This window comes from Emiliania huxleyi, assembly GCF_000372725.1.
Source record: "Emiliania huxleyi CCMP1516 unplaced genomic scaffold EMIHUscaffold_906, whole genome shotgun sequence".
In the NCBI taxonomy this organism is placed as follows: domain Eukaryota; phylum Haptophyta; order Isochrysidales; family Noelaerhabdaceae; genus Emiliania; species Emiliania huxleyi.
The window spans coordinates 1-14327 of record NW_005195252.1 but is presented as its reverse complement, the minus strand read 5'-3'; the positions used below and the strand labels follow the sequence as shown (position 1 = coordinate 14327).

Sequence of the window (14327 nt, the reverse complement as noted above, 5' to 3'; positions counted from 1 at the left end):
CGATGACGGCGATGGACACCGCGCTGCACATGCCGCCGACCGAGCCGCCCGCCGGCGTCGTCTTCCTCTCCGGCGCTCCGATCGTGGTGGAGCAGTGGTCCGCGCGGCTGCAGGCCCTCAAGCAGGCGGGCGAGGCGCTTCCCGTCCTCGTCACGCACGGCATGGCGGACGGCACGCTCCCCTTCGCGTGCTCCGGCTGGGTGCGCGATCTGCTGACCGCGAACGGAGCCGACGTCAAGTACGTGACCCACCCGGGCGGCCACGACCTCGGCGGCGCGTCGGTCGTGCGCAGCCTCGTCAGCTTCGTCGCCGCGCGCCTGGCCGACCGAGCCTGAGCGCCGGGCTGGAGGGGAGGCGCACCGCTGCACTCTCTCGGCCACGGCTGCCGTGGCCCCGCAGCGGCGGTGTATCTCTGGCTAGCGGGCGGTGTCTCTCGCCCTCTAGCTCGCGAGTCGTAGGCAAGGAGGCCGGCGCGGGGCCCCGCGCACCGTGTCTCCGTGTGCGCGACACACGGCTCACGGCCGGCCGCGGCGTGGCGACGTGCGTGTCGGTGTGGAGATAGGGTTTTGTGCTGATAATATAAAACGGTTCGACACAACTACCGAAAGGCGCTGGCACCGTGTCCTGCATAGAAAATGGAGCGGTCGCTAGCCAACGTCTGGCACGCTGCCCGCTGCACGCCCTCTCCCCCTCTCACCACCGCTCTCCAGGCCTCAAGCTCTCTCCGACTCACTGCACACCGCCCCTATGCCTAGAGCTCCTCCTTGGACTCCCCCACGATGGGCAGGCCTGACTCCTGGTCGTACACGTCCCCCTCCTCGTCGACGGCGGGGTTGACGCTGCCCTCCCCGCCCTCCTCCCCGCCCATCCCTTCGGGCATAAAGTCCTTCATCTTGTCCATCATGCCGGCGAGGTCCTCCCTCCTGTACATGGTCCCGCTCATCCCCGTCTCCTTGAGGTTCGCCTGCATGTCCTGCATCTGCTTCTCCTCCGCCGTCAGCGCGTGGAACCTCTCGTCGTGCTTGCGCGTCCCTTTGAGCGGCGGCGTCTTCTTCTTGCACACGCCCGCCGCGCGGTTGCAGATGTAGCGCTGCACCTGCGGGGGGGAGGAGGCAATGGCGTGGCGTCGGACGCCGGAAGTCCCGCGCGCGCCCTCCAGTGCCCCGCAGCCGCTCTCCCTCTCGCCCGCGACCACAGAGCCCTCCCTCTCACTGGCTCGGCTAGCCTGCTCGAGGTCGTTGCCGTCCTGGATCGCCTTGTAGAGAATCTCGGTGAACTCGGTGTCTGCGCGGTCGAGCACCTCGTTGCACGCCGCCTCCACCGTCCGGCACTCGCGCTTGCACTTGCCCGCCTCAGGCTGAGACGCGAGCACCAGCTTGTCTCCCTCCTGCGTGAGGTCAATCTTCCCGACCCACTCGCCCTCGGGCTGCGCGCCGGGCGGAGGCGGGCGCGCTCAGCGATGCCACGCAAGCACGGTGGGCGGCCGCGTGCCCGGCGCGGGGGCGCGATCTCGCCTTGAGCGGGTTGCACATCTTTTCGGTGAACTCCTGCACCGCTCCCTCGCCGTCAAACTCGGTCGTATCACGCTTGCGCTTCTTCTTCTTGAGCTGCTCGAAGCGCTTCGTCAGGATCTCCTGCGCCTTGACGTGAGCCTGCTCCACCATCTTGCGGCACACGCCGCAATAGATGTATTTGAGGTCAGACTTGAATGGGGCCGCCTGCGGGTCAAGGTTCTTGCGGCCCATCGGCGCGCCCTTGATGCCCATCTCCTCGAGCATCTCCTCCTCCTCTGCCGACATGCTCATGCCCTGGCCATAGGTTGTCAGAGCCAACGAACAGAGCAGCAGCCGGAGCAGCAGCGGCGACATCCCGGCAGGCCACGTCACGCCAGCGCGGGCGCGGAAGAAATTACGCGGCGCGCTCCCCAATCCCGTTCGCCTGTGTCCCTGATCGTCCTTCAAGATCCTCTTCATGGAAACTCTGGATAATTCTCAGAAACGAGATTTTTACAAACCAAAAAAATTTAAAAAAACACCGATTACGCTTTACGGTGCCCTGGGGGTGAACCTTCTTTTCTACCAGGCTAGGATTGAGAGCAGCCTCACTCTCAATCCTAGAAGTCGAAGGATTGTGAGCAGCACTCCTTGCAATCATAGCATCTCTGTGCGATTGTGAGCACCCACGCTCGCAATCCTACATCTTCTAGGACTAAGAAGCAGCTCCGCTCTCAAAGTGACTGGTGACGCCTACGACTACTACCAGCGCGCTCACAATTCCGAGCAAACTCTAGGGTTGCGAGCAGCTTGGCTCACAATCCTAGCAACATGCCTCCGTTTGCGAGCAGGAGCGTTCGCAATCCTACATCTTGTTTGTAGGACTCTGAGCGGCGGTGCTCACAATCGTACCAAAGATCCAAGGATTGCTAGCGCACAGAGGGCGCTCCCAATCGCTCCAGCCGCGAGCGCTTGTGAGTGAGCGCGCCGGGAGGGTCTCCTTACAATCCAAACAGTGATCGCACCGACTGCGAGGGGACCCGCGCGCAATCCTAGAAGTCGTAGGACTGTGGGCGGTGTCGCTCGTAATCGGCGAAAGTTCTAGGATTGCGAGCGCTCCTGCTCGCAATCGGAGGCATGTTGCTAGGATTGTGAGCCAAGCTGCTCGCAACCCTAGAGTTTGCTCGGATTGTGAGCGCGCCGGTAGTAGTCGTAGGCGTCACCAGTCACCTTGGGAGCGGAGCTGCTCTTAGTCCTAGAAGATGTAGGATTGCGAGCGTGGGTGCTCACAAGATCGCACAGAGATACTACGAAATTGCGAGGAGTGCTGCTCACAATCCTTCGATCCCTGCGAACCAGTGCACCAGGGTTCTCTTCCCTGGGGCCGTAGTTCTCGGACCAGCACACAGTCCGACCCTGTCCTTGGTGTGTGTGTTTCACGCTAAGATCTACGTCTGGGGACGGCGATCAGCAAAGTAGCCCAGGCGGCACCCGACTCCAAGGATACGCTGAAGACGCTGAGGATGGCGCATGTCGCTGCGCTGAAGGGCTCACGCTATAGGGTGCTGGATGAGGACGGGTACGATGCACTAGCCCCAGCCGTCGGGGGGGTGTTGCCGGCGCTGGTAGATGATCTCTCGGAGAAGAGCCGGAGGGACCTTGGCGCCGGGGTCACGAGGAACTTGCAAGTCGTGGCCGAGGCGGCGACGGGCGCGGTGCAGAGGTGGATCCAGCTCAGTGATGAGGCTACGGCGCGCATAATGAAGAGAGAGGAACACATCGAGTGGCTGAGGAAGCTCTTCACTGGGTGGAAAGAGGCTCGGCCGGCCTTGAGGGAGTCGCAGAGGAGGGACAACGCAGGCAACGCAGGGACGGGCCAACAGCCAGTGGGACGAACGAGGGCCGCGACGGCGGCTCAAGCGGGAGGGAGCGGAGACGGTGGGCAGAGAGCGAAGTGGGTGAGACTGATGATGCTCCTTCGACTTAGGGAGCGGTTCAGATGCTGGGCGGGCTTCAGGCTGGTGCTCACGCGAAAAGGAATCGACGCGATGTACAAAGCATACAAGAAGGGGAGAAAGAAGAGGAGAGACGCCGGTGGTGACGAAGCAGAAACTAGCGCAGACGAGAGCAGGGCAGACCCGGGGACTGGGGAGCCGGAGCAGACGGCATCGGCCGCCGAGGGAACGTTGGGAAGAGGCACGAGGAGGGCGGCGACCTCGACCGACTATGGAGGACCCGTCGCCAGACGACGCAGGGCAGAAGACGGTGAGGCGCAGCAGACGCGCAGGGCGAGACGAGGGAGGGAGCAGGACTTTGCGGAGATCAGCAGGAGGATGTACGAAGAGATTAGGAGTAGCAGGGACCCGAGGGACCATGTGGAAGACGGCTAGTGATAGTCCCCCACCGGGAGGACGACCCCGGCTAGTCGCCGACCACACCCACAAAGAACCCTGCACAAAGATCGCAAGGGCGGGGACCTGTTCCTTTTTACCCATCTCACAGTAGAGAGGTGTCCGTTTTTATTTATTTAATCCTTCGACTTCTCTAGGATTGAGAGCGAGGCTGCTCTCAATCCTAGCCTGGTAGAAAAGAAGGTTCACCTGCCCTGCGACCAACCCCAACCGGGCTTCGTACTATCTTTATACCGGCACGGGAGGCCGGCTGCGGGCCCGAGAGCGCCGCCACCCAGGAGTAACTCCCCGCCCACACGCACACACGTCACACCACCACAACTGCCGTCCACACCCGTAGAGGTCACTGTCACATCGCCGCGTCTGCCGGCGTCGGAGTACGCTCTCCGAACTAAATACAGCCGCCCGCGTCCTCCAACCGGGCGAGGGTAGAGGACCTCCGCGGCTCTCAGCAGCCCTCGCAAGTCGAGCAACCGGAGCAGCCCCGCCCGTTCTCCTCCGCCAGACGGTTGCCCACAGCGGTCGAGCCCAGCATGAGCGCGCATCCGCTGAGGTTGAGGGCGGTGCGGTAGGGGGCCGCCGCCGCCCACGCCGCCGCCGCGGTCACAAAGGAGATGCCGGTGAGCGACGCGGTGGTCGTCGCCACGCTCTCGTGCTTCGGGTAGCTCACCGCGTTGGAGAGCAGTCCACAGGGAATCACGAAGTAGTAGGCGAGCTTGCGAGCGACGGCGTGCATGCAGACGCTGCGACCGAAGATCTTGCCGCCGCTGGCCTGCAGCGACGGCAAGAGGACAGCGGCGATCGGCATCGCGGCGCAGTGGACGGCGCACAGCGCCGGCGCGGCGGCAGCGACGACGGAGGCGGCTGCGGTGACGCTGGCGAGCGTGTTCGCCAGCCGGTCCGTGGCGACGTCGTGCGCCGCACGGACCATTCGTGGGCTGATTTTCAGGCCAGAAGGGCAAGGCAGCAGCACCAAGCCCACGCGGGAGAAGAAGAGAATTTTACCCAAAAAAAGACGTTCGCACGCGAAGAGAATTCGAGTGAGCTTCATCACCCAAAATAAGGACGGTTGGGGACAGCTCAGACTTGATACTGATGGACCTGGGCCAGGAGAGCGACAGAGAAGGCGAGGTGATGAATCCCTGGTCTGGACGGTTCTTTTCGGGATTTCGCGGTATCCGCGGCGGGATATGGCGGGATATGGCGGGATATGGCGGGATATGGCGGGATATGGCGGGATATGGCGGGATATGGCGGGATATCGTATGGCGGGATATGGCGGGATATGGCGGGATATGGCGGGATACGGTCAGTCAGATATGGATACATCAAGATACCGCAAAAGAACCGTCCAGACCAGGGCTTGATGAGCTGGGAAGCCGCTTTGTTGGCACCTGGAGGGACGTATTGTCCCCACTCACAGTTATTGTTATGGTGTTATGGCTCTCTGGGCATAGCAGCCCATAACATGTTATGGCCTGCTCTGAGGGAGGGTGTAGAGGATGTAGAGTGTAGAGCGCTGTAGAGCTGTAGAGCTGTAGAGCGCTGTAGAGCTGTAGAGCTCTACATCCGCCGCGGGACGAAGCGGGTGCGTTGTAGAGCGATGTAGAGGCGCTGCCTCTACAACGTGAAATCTCTACAACAAACTCTACATCATAAGCGGCGAACGAGGCACGGTCGCTCTCCGACATGAGGCGCGTTGCACTTGCCAGTGCTGCCCTGGCCTTCCGTCTGCCCGCCCAATGGGTGGCAGGTGCCTCTGCTGCTGTGGCATGCCTCACGGCTGCGACTGGCCGGCGCCTCGGCGCGTCAGCTCGGCTCGGCGTAGCGATCGTGGCCAGCGCAACTCGCCTGGACTCAACGCTCAGCCAGGAGCTCCCGCACGCGCTGGCGCGAGTCATGGCGCATGCAACGCGTCTGAATGCTCGCCTCGCCTCGCGCAAATGCGACCGTCCTCGCAGCCGACAGTCCACCGCCTGCTAAAGGAGCACTGCGACGAATGCGGCACCGGCGACGCATGGCAGGCTGGTCATGACGCAGTTATAGGGTGTTGTGTGCCGTCAGAGTGACTCTCTGTGTGTCAGGGCCGTCCATCAGAGCTCCAGTAAGCTCGGAGACACCCCATTAGCGCGGCTCGACCTCTTTGAGTCACTGCCTTCCCGGCGGTTTGGCAGTAGAGCCTCTACAACAAGCTCTACAACAAAATCGCGCTCTACATCGCTCTACAACGCACCCGCTTCGTCCCGCGGCGGATGTAGAGCTCTACAGCTCTACAGCGCTCCAGAGCGCTCTACATCTCTACAGCTCTACAGCGCTCTACACTCTACATCCTCTACACCCTCCCTCAGGGCCTGCTATGGGAGGGCCGTCCCGGGTCCACGGTGTAATGGCCCGAGAGGCCACATGCCGGACTGCTCGCCGGTAGAATTTTCGCTTCGCGCGCTGCCGCGCGCGAGGTAGGTTCGGCATCGATCGCCAAATATTTTCTCTTTTGCCCTCACGTTAAATTCAATAACATATACCTGCCTCCTGAGGCTGAGCGATGGCTTCAGATTGCTCAATCAAGACCAGCCCCCCCCCCCCCCCCTCACGCAATTTGCTTCCCGTTTCTAACTCGTACTCTCTGCAGCTCTGCACGCTTCCCTATGTTTTTAACTTGTATGTCTTTCCCGCAATTTAACTCACGTCCTTGGAGCACTTGGAGTGCAGTTATCAACCTCACATCCAGGGCCGGGGAGCTAAGAAGCGCACCCAGCGAGCCGGATGATCGGTGTCGGGTTACGGGCTAGAGAGCCCTAGCCCCGGGGGTACGCGTTCGCAGGGCAAGGGCCGTAAAGTAAACACGGGTCTCCGAGGGTTAGCTCTGTCCTTTTTCTTTCCTTTTTCCACTACATGTCTCGAGGTTTCTAAAAAGTGGGAGGTGTTATGAGGTTGTTATGCTGGCTGTCATAACAACCAGTGGGAGTTGTTATGAGTGCTATGACGGTGTTATGAGGTGTTATGAGGTGTTATGGTAGGGTGGGCATAACAGCCATAACAGCGATGGAGGTGGTATGAGGTGTTATGAGGTGTTATGGGGTGTTATGAGCAGCCAGCCATAACAGCCATAACACCTGTTATGGCCGCTCCCATAACCTTGAGTGGGGACAAGACGTGGTCGCGATGAAGTGCCAAAAAGTACTATTTGCGGCTATTGCTCCAAGCTTCGGGAAAGAAGGGCTACATATTATGACTGCATCCATGCGCCTGGGTGCATGAGGGCTGTGGGTCGGGACATTTCACAGTCGATGGCGCCGATGATGACCTCCGGAAAGCCCTCACACAATCGGCTCGGATGGGGTCCACCGGGGACAATCTCGAGCCCTCTCCGTGGCATCACGAGCCGGTGTGAGCTTGAAGACCCAAGATAAGTGCGGTTCGGGACAGCTCAGACTCGGGTGTTGTCTCGACCCGCGAATAGTTTTTCTTGAGCGCGTCGCAATCCATCCAAGGAGAAGGAGGGGACGTCCGCATAACTTCGAGTCCCGACTCTCGCCATGGGCGCTGCAGCGTCGAAACGGGAGGTGAAGGCCACCGTGAGCTACCCCTCAGTTAGCTACCCCTCAGTTGCGCGAGCCAGCATCGCGCCGCTTCGCGAGAGTGAGCTCGGCAAAAGCCACGCCGAAGAGCCTCCATCGCGCCGGAAATCCAGAGAGGGGTCCGCGGCGCTTGTGGACGAGCTGGTGGCGAGGGAGCGGAGAAGCTCGCAGCCCATCCTGGACGTCGAGCGGCGCTCATCGACCCAACGCGTCTCGAGCACAGAGTTTGCCCGCCCAGCCCACATGCCGCCCACGCCCACTCAAAAGGCGGAAGGCGAGAGTGCCGCCGAGACGAGCGCAGAGGTGGGTGCGGAGCCTCAGCCGCGCGACGATGACGGCGCGGTGAGGAATGGTGCCGCCGAAGGAGTTGGTTCCGAGTGTGTTGAGGAGGTCGGCAGCGGGACAGCAAGTGGCAGCGGAGGCCCTGCGGTAGGCAAGGCGGGTGGGGCTCCACGCAAGTCCAAACGGAAATCTCGACTGAGCTCATGGCGCGAGGAGGCGGGCGAATCGAGAGAGGCGGCCTCCTCAGCCTCTACGGAGGACAGCCTCGCTAAGGCTTCGGACGCCCCCGGCACCTCGACGGCGAATGTCCGCCCCGACAGTCCGTCGCCCGTCGCTGAGAACGCTCTGGAGCCCTCGACAGACGCCAACGAGCCCGTCTCTGAGCAGGCTCCGGAGCCCTCGATAGAAGCCAACGAGCCGCCCGGCGCTGCTGAGAAGGGCCCGGAGGAAGTTATTCCCTCATCGGATGCCCCCTCCGCCGAGCTTCCGCCCCGCCTCACGGTTGTCGCGCCGCCTCGGTTTGAGGTCGCTGAGGCACCGTTATCCGTATTGCCGGCGTCTTTGTCCTCGAGCTTGTCCTCCTCCTCCTCCTTGGAGTCCAGCACCCCGGGGCGCAGCGAAGACGGTTCGCTGCCAGCGACCATTGAGCACGAAGAACCCGGGCTCGAAGATGATGAGTTGGCCGAGTGCAACGCGCTGCCGAGCACAGAGCACATCTCGAGGCGTATGTCGGCTGAGCTGTAGATATCGACGGATTTTAAACACACTCCCACGGAAAACGCCGTGTACATACTACCACCAGGTGCGTCTCGCTCGTGCCAGGCTAGGTGTTTCCTCTCCGGCGTTCGGTCGGTGACTCTTTTTCTCTCTCTCAGACTTTCTTTCATTCAGAGAGAGATTTTTAGCAATACCAAACACAGTTCATTAGTGTGTCCCGCCCAGGTGTACGTGGCTCTTTCAGAGAGTGTACCTATCTCTCTCTCTCAGTGTACGTACTTTTCGCTCGTTGTGGTGGCGAGGTGTCACGCGTGTGCGCAGTCTATGTAGCGCCGCATGTGATTTCGATCCCCGAGCTCGGGGTTGCCTCGTTCGTGCCTCGCGCCAGTATGTGTTTTTGACCGCATTACGGGGGTGCCTTGTTCGTACCGAGCGCCGAATGCGATTTCGATCACATTACGGGGGCGCCTCCTCCGAGCCTAGCGTTGGATGCGATTCCGATCGCATTACGGGAAAGCCTCCTCCGTGCCTCGCCTTGGACGCACATTACGAATGTGTTTTGGATCACATTACGGGGGGCGCCTCCTTTGTACCGAGCGGCTGTGATTTCGATCACATTACAGTATGAGCGCGCAAAGGCTAAAGAAGAATTCTTAGGATACAAGCCTCTCTCACAGCACACTGGCACGACAAGCGCGGACTGGCGCGGACTGGCACACACACCGGGCCCGTGGGCCATGGCGACCGCACCGCCGTGGCAGCCTCACTCGCTCGTTGTGGTGAGCGGCCCGCCAGCAGCGGGCAAGTCGCGCTACGTGCAGGAGCAGCAGCGCCGCGGCGCGCCGCACGTCCGCCTCTCGGTCGAGGAGAGGTCGAAGCATGTCGTTGTCAAGCGCATCAAGAAACACACGGACACCGTCTACGTCGTCGACGATCAGAACGGCGGCGCTGCGCGGGGACAGCTGCTCGCAGAGCTTGCGGACGCGCTGCCACCGTCGCCACTTCTCGTCTCCTGCAGGCCGGAGGGTGGGCGGCTCCAGTGCGAGTGGGCCAACGAGTGGGCGATGGCAGAGGCCGTCGCAGGGTCCGAACACACATACCTCCCTCTCGCGGCGGGCGAGGCGTGCTCGCGCCGAGTATATGGGTCGACCCGCGCGGACCGCGCTCTCGACGGACCGTTGACCGCTGCTAGCGCGGGCGTTGACGACAAGTTTGCACGCACGGCAGAGGTGCAGCTGCCGCTGCGAGAGGATCTGAGCGGCTGCTTCGGCGAGAGCGCTCTGTTGATCGACGGGTGCTGCCTGTTTCATCCGCCGCGGGCGGGCGCATCGCCGAGGGACGCCCTCGTGTGGAACCACGAGGTGGCCGACGCGGTCGCCTGCTGGCTGGGCCACCGGCCGAGGGCGCGCCTGCTCGTCACGCTGCAGCCGCGCTCGCTCTTCGAGCCTCTCGTCGACCTCGTCGACTCGAGCGGCGACTCGGGCGCGTTCGAGGCGGCGCTCGCCCGGCTCGACAGCGGCGGCGCCCTCTTCGCGACAGCGCTCGACGGGCTCCGCGAGCTCGTCTCTCGCCTCGGCGCGCCCGCGCACTACCTCTGGCTCGCGCCTGGCGCACCACCCAGCACCACCGGCGGAGGCATCGGCGGCGGCATCGGCGGCGGCGGCGACGGCGGCGGTGGAGCCGGACAGAGCTGGCTCACAGGGGCGGTGGCGAGCGGCGCCGCCAGGGTGGCGGCCGATTCGTTGCTGCCCCCCGCGGGGTGTGTCGCACTCTGACACCCGTCGACTTGGTTCGCTCCTCAGGCGGACGGACGGCTCGTGGCTTGGCCGATGGCGTGGCTGGTGCGGCGGCACAAGGTTGCGCTGGATGAGCTGCTGGTGGTGCGGCGGGAGCGGCGCGCGGATGCGAGGGCGACTGTAGCGGCCCTCAGCTGTAGGGAGGGATCGCCGTAGGTGAGTCCGGACGGTGACCGGCGGGCGATCGACTGCGGCATCCGGCAGATGCGGCTCGAAAGCTTTGTGCGCGTGGGCGGCGACACGCGCGACGTCAGCGGCCCACCTGCCGGCAGCATGCCGTCTTTCCTGCGACCCTTCCGCAGCGGTGGTAGCAGCGCATCGCCTCCGCCGCCGGCGGGCGAGCGCGAGGAGGCGCACGGCCGCATCCACGGCACAGTCGCCCCTCCGGGCGGCCACTCGCTCCCGCCGTCCTCGCGGGCACCCGCCGCCGCTGGCCCCGCCGCCGCTGCTCCCGCCACCGCTGGCCCTTTCGCCGCTGCTCCCGCCGCCAGCTCCGCCAATGCGAGGCCGGCCGCCGGTCCGTTTGGCCCTGGCTGCATCGAGGTCTACGTCGTCGACGGCGAGGGCGAGGGCAGCTGGTTCACGCTCTTTGACGACAAGGACGAGGACGAGATTGGGGGTGACAACTACGCCGCCAACCAGAGGCGGTTCAGGGCGCGGGCGGCGGTGGATGCTGACGAAGCGTGGTTTGACGAGCGGTTCGAGCGGGTCAGCGAGGCCTCGCACGGCTTCGACGGCGTCGCGCTCACCGCCGCTTGCGGCGGCACGGACGGCGCGCGGTACAAGCTCTCGCTGCAGCTCGCCGCGCCGCCCGACTCGCTGGTGCGGCGCGCCGAGTGCAGCTGCCCGGACTTCGCCAAGCGGCACCCGAGCGGCGTACTGGACGAGTCGGTCCCGCCCAGCTCCGCCTCCCTCTGCAAGCACCTCCTCACGCTGCTCATGCGTGCGAGGGTGGCGTCCGAGACGCCCGTCGAGCCGGATCCAATTCAAGCTCGCGGCACGCGCGGCACGTTTGTGCCTCAAAATGGCGGCGCAGGCTCCAGCGCGCCCCGGCCCCCCTCCTCTGGGAAGCGGCGGCTACCGGCGCGCTTGGGCACCGCGGCTAAGCCACAAGCCGAGGATGACGCCTCCCTGGAGCGCGAGCCGCAGGATCCCGCCCCTGACCGGCCCGAGTCTCTCTCGCGCCACTCCTCGGCCGCCGAGCCGGCCAGGCGGAGCGGAGGGCGCGGTGGCGCGCGTGGCGCAGGGCGCGGCGGCGGTGGCGGCGGTGGCGGGGGAAGGCGCCGCGCCGACCCACCGGCGCCCCGAGCAAAGCAGCCAGACCTCCCGCCGCCGCCCGAGGGGTTTGTGACGCTTCGCCAGCCGGTGACAGCTGCGCAGCTGGTCGAGCTCGCCAAGCAGACGCTCGAGAGAGCCGGGCAGGCCGGGGCTGCGGGACGGGCAGACAGGGTGCGATCGGATGCACCTGGCGCGAGCGCCCCGGTCCGGACGGGCGGCGGCGCCCCGTCAGCTGCGCCGGGCGGTCGCCGGGAGGCGGAGCCGTCACGAGAAGAAGGCAAGCAGGAGGCTTCGGAGGATGTGAATGTGAGCCCGACCCCGGTGGAGGACAAGGGCACGGGCCTTCCCGGCGCTTATCTGAGTCAACTCTACCCCGCATGGGAGCCCCCCAAGACTACCTCGGCCGCACCACTGGCCGCACCGGAGCTGGCACCGCCACCGCCACCGCCACCGCCGCCGGCACCGGCGCCGGCACCGGCGGCTCCGTCCTCATACTCAAGGGGCTGGAAGAGCAGCGCCGTGGCCAGTCTCTTTGACGATGATTGACGAGATGCAGCCGCGTCAGCTTCTGACGTCAGCATGTGCATTGCGCGTTTTCTCCATGAACTTCTCGCACAAGCGCGTGGCGTGCCTCCCATGATTCTCTCGACCGCATGTTGTGACTTGTGTCGCTTCACGCGTTGTGCCGGTGTCGATGTCTCCACCTATATACGTGACTACCGAGCTCGCTCGCTGAGTCAGCTGTGGCTTCTGTCGTGTTTCGCTGAGAGTCTGTCGCTCTTGCCTCGCTTGTGCCGCGTCGTCATATTCTCTACGTAGACGAGAGCCGTGTAGTACTAGAAGCAAGAGTGCGCGCAGAGCAGATGTATGAGTATGTGTGCGGAGACACACACACACACACACACACACACACATACACACGAAGCGAAGGACACGAGCAACCTACGAACATGGGCGCGAGAAACAACACACAGCGAGAGGCACACATATATGTATATGTTCGTCGCAAGTACACAATCCCTCCACGCCTAGGGCCTGGCCAGAGCCCAATCACCCTTTCCATGGCAAAGGTAAGTATCTCCTGCACAGTAAGCCAGCAGGATCAGCAATATACAACGTCCAGACCTTCAAACGGCCTCCTCCGCGGGCGCCTCGACCTTCTTCGTGCATTGCGGAAAGCACTTTGGCATCGAGCACTTTGGCATCGAGCACTTTGGCATCGAGCACTTTGGCATCGAGCAGGACGGCGGCTTGCAGCAGGGCGGCTTCTCCTTCACCTCAGCCTCACCCTCCTTGTCTTCGATGTCAACCTCGTCCTCCTCCTCCGCTGGCGTATCTTTTCGTGGTGAGACCATTGCCTTTATCTTGGTGAGAAAGCCCGCCGGCTCCTCTGCGGCGGGCTCGACCTCAGACTCTGGCTCTTCCGATTCGTCCACCTGCTCCAACACCGTCCCAGCACTCGGCGTGCTCAGCACATAACCCTTGGTAGGGAGATTGGGCACCGCCACGTCCCCATCGGTAGTAAGCGCGTCAGGCGCAGTCGCCGGTTCGGCTGTCGCCATCTTTCCGCTCGAACAGCCCATAAGTTACCTGTGACGTGTGAGGAGACAACGGCGTGCGTGTGACGGCACGGCGGGGAGTGGTGGGCAGGAGGGCGGACAGCACGCGACCGGCAAACAAGGGGGTGCAGAATCACACGAGGCAGCCGAATCCGGCACACACCACGAGAACTCGACGCGGAAGTTTGTTGGTGCCCGCCGAAGGTTTTTAGCGGAGATTTCTTTCTTTTAAAGGACTTTTCTTTCTCCTTTTTTCAAAAACAATTGATGGATTCTTCACAACTATATATCTCACAGCTATATCTCCTGAAATTCCACACGGGTCCCCGAAGGCGGGTACCCCCGTGTAGTCGAAGCGCGATGGCTGTGAGATTTCACGAGCTTCTGGTTCCGCGTGGTGGAGCCCAGGAGGAGGGCTTTCATACACACGAACCAGTTGCGGCGCCCCTTGTCCGGCGTGTTGGCCATCACCTGGCTGCTTCTCTGGCTGACGAGGTGCAGCTTTGCCTGCGCGAGGGCCTGCAGCTGGTCGCGCAGCGCCTCCGCCTCCGCCTGTTGACAGCCACTGGTGTGAATACCACCCTTGGCAGCTGGCTGCGCAGCGCCTCTGCTCCGCCTCCGCCGCCTCCGCCCGGCCGGCGAGCGGCTCGAGCTTGCGCAGCCGAGCGTGCTGCTCGGCCAGCTGGGCGCGCAAGCCGGCGATGGCGCCCTCCGAACTGTCCTCGCCTAGAGCGTCGGCAAGCCTCGCCTCAGCCGGGAGGGGCGCCGACTCGTCTGCTGAACACCGCGTCGCGTCGTGTCTCACCGCTCTCGAGCTCCCGAAGCCGCGCCGACTCCGCCTCGAAAACGATGCGGCGAAGGGCGTCGATTCCGTCGCGAGCGGAGCGCTGCCCTGACGGGGTCCGCACGAGCGCAACGCCGTGCAGCACCTTCTTGCAGGCAGTCGGGTGAGCAGGGGAGTAGTGCAGCTGGAGTAGTGCGGTGTCGGGGAGTCGAAATGTGTCCGCACCTGCACGCACTCGAGCATGTCGTGCAGCTCCTCCGCCTGTTCACAGCTCCAGATCAAACGCCTCTCCATCCCTCGAGGCAAGCCGTGCAGCCACTCCGCCTCCGCGTCTCTCCGCGTGAGCGCCTCCTACAACCGAAATACGCCCGGGATGCACCCGAGATGCAGCCGAGGTGCAGTGCCCGCGCCGCTTGAGCGACTCCTCCA

At 63.6% G+C, this 14327-nt stretch overlaps 6 protein-coding genes across 6 annotated transcripts; 3 read left to right on the top strand and 3 right to left on the bottom strand.

Moving 5' to 3' along the window:
- Window positions 1-11: 11 nt before the first annotated feature.
- EMIHUDRAFT_250334 (hypothetical protein) lies at window positions 12-335 on the top strand (the record flags this gene model as incomplete). The annotated part of the gene is made up of 1 exon (XM_005757433.1): window positions 12-335. One exon carries the CDS (start codon window positions 12-14, stop codon window positions 333-335), a length of 324 nt encoding a protein of 107 aa, XP_005757490.1.
- A 416-nt stretch (window positions 336-751) lies between these two features.
- EMIHUDRAFT_250333 (hypothetical protein) lies at window positions 752-1868 on the bottom strand (the record flags this gene model as incomplete). Its single annotated transcript, XM_005757432.1, has 3 exons — window positions 752-1096; window positions 1193-1426; window positions 1554-1868. The coding sequence occupies 3 exons, from the start codon at window positions 1866-1868 to the stop codon at window positions 752-754; spliced, it is 894 nt and encodes a 297-aa protein (XP_005757489.1).
- A 2484-nt stretch (window positions 1869-4352) lies between these two features.
- EMIHUDRAFT_121505 (hypothetical protein) lies at window positions 4353-4955 on the bottom strand (the record flags this gene model as incomplete). Its single annotated transcript, XM_005757431.1, has 1 exon — window positions 4353-4955. One exon carries the CDS (start codon window positions 4953-4955, stop codon window positions 4353-4355), a length of 603 nt encoding a protein of 200 aa, XP_005757488.1.
- Window positions 4956-7440: 2485 nt separating this feature from the next.
- On the top strand, window positions 7441-9109 carry EMIHUDRAFT_250330 (hypothetical protein; the record flags this gene model as incomplete). Its single annotated transcript, XM_005757430.1, has 2 exons — window positions 7441-8492; window positions 8803-9109. The coding sequence occupies 2 exons, from the start codon at window positions 7441-7443 to the stop codon at window positions 9107-9109; spliced, it is 1359 nt and encodes a 452-aa protein (XP_005757487.1).
- Window positions 9110-11655: 2546 nt separating this feature from the next.
- EMIHUDRAFT_372483 (hypothetical protein) lies at window positions 11656-12364 on the top strand. Its single transcript, XM_005757429.1, has one exon. The coding sequence runs from the start codon at window positions 11933-11935 to the stop codon at window positions 12089-12091; it is 159 nt and encodes a 52-aa protein (XP_005757486.1). The 5' UTR covers window positions 11656-11932; the 3' UTR covers window positions 12092-12364.
- A 318-nt stretch (window positions 12365-12682) lies between these two features.
- On the bottom strand, window positions 12683-14256 carry EMIHUDRAFT_460205 (hypothetical protein; the record flags this gene model as incomplete). Its single annotated transcript, XM_005757428.1, has 6 exons — window positions 14223-14256; window positions 14124-14159; window positions 13920-14043; window positions 13731-13840; window positions 13493-13666; window positions 12683-13036 (listed from the first exon to the last, which is right to left on the bottom strand). Exons 2-6 carry the CDS (start codon window positions 14139-14141, stop codon window positions 12683-12685), a joined length of 780 nt encoding a protein of 259 aa, XP_005757485.1. The 5' UTR covers window positions 14142-14159; window positions 14223-14256.
- Window positions 14257-14327: the final 71 nt, after the last annotated feature.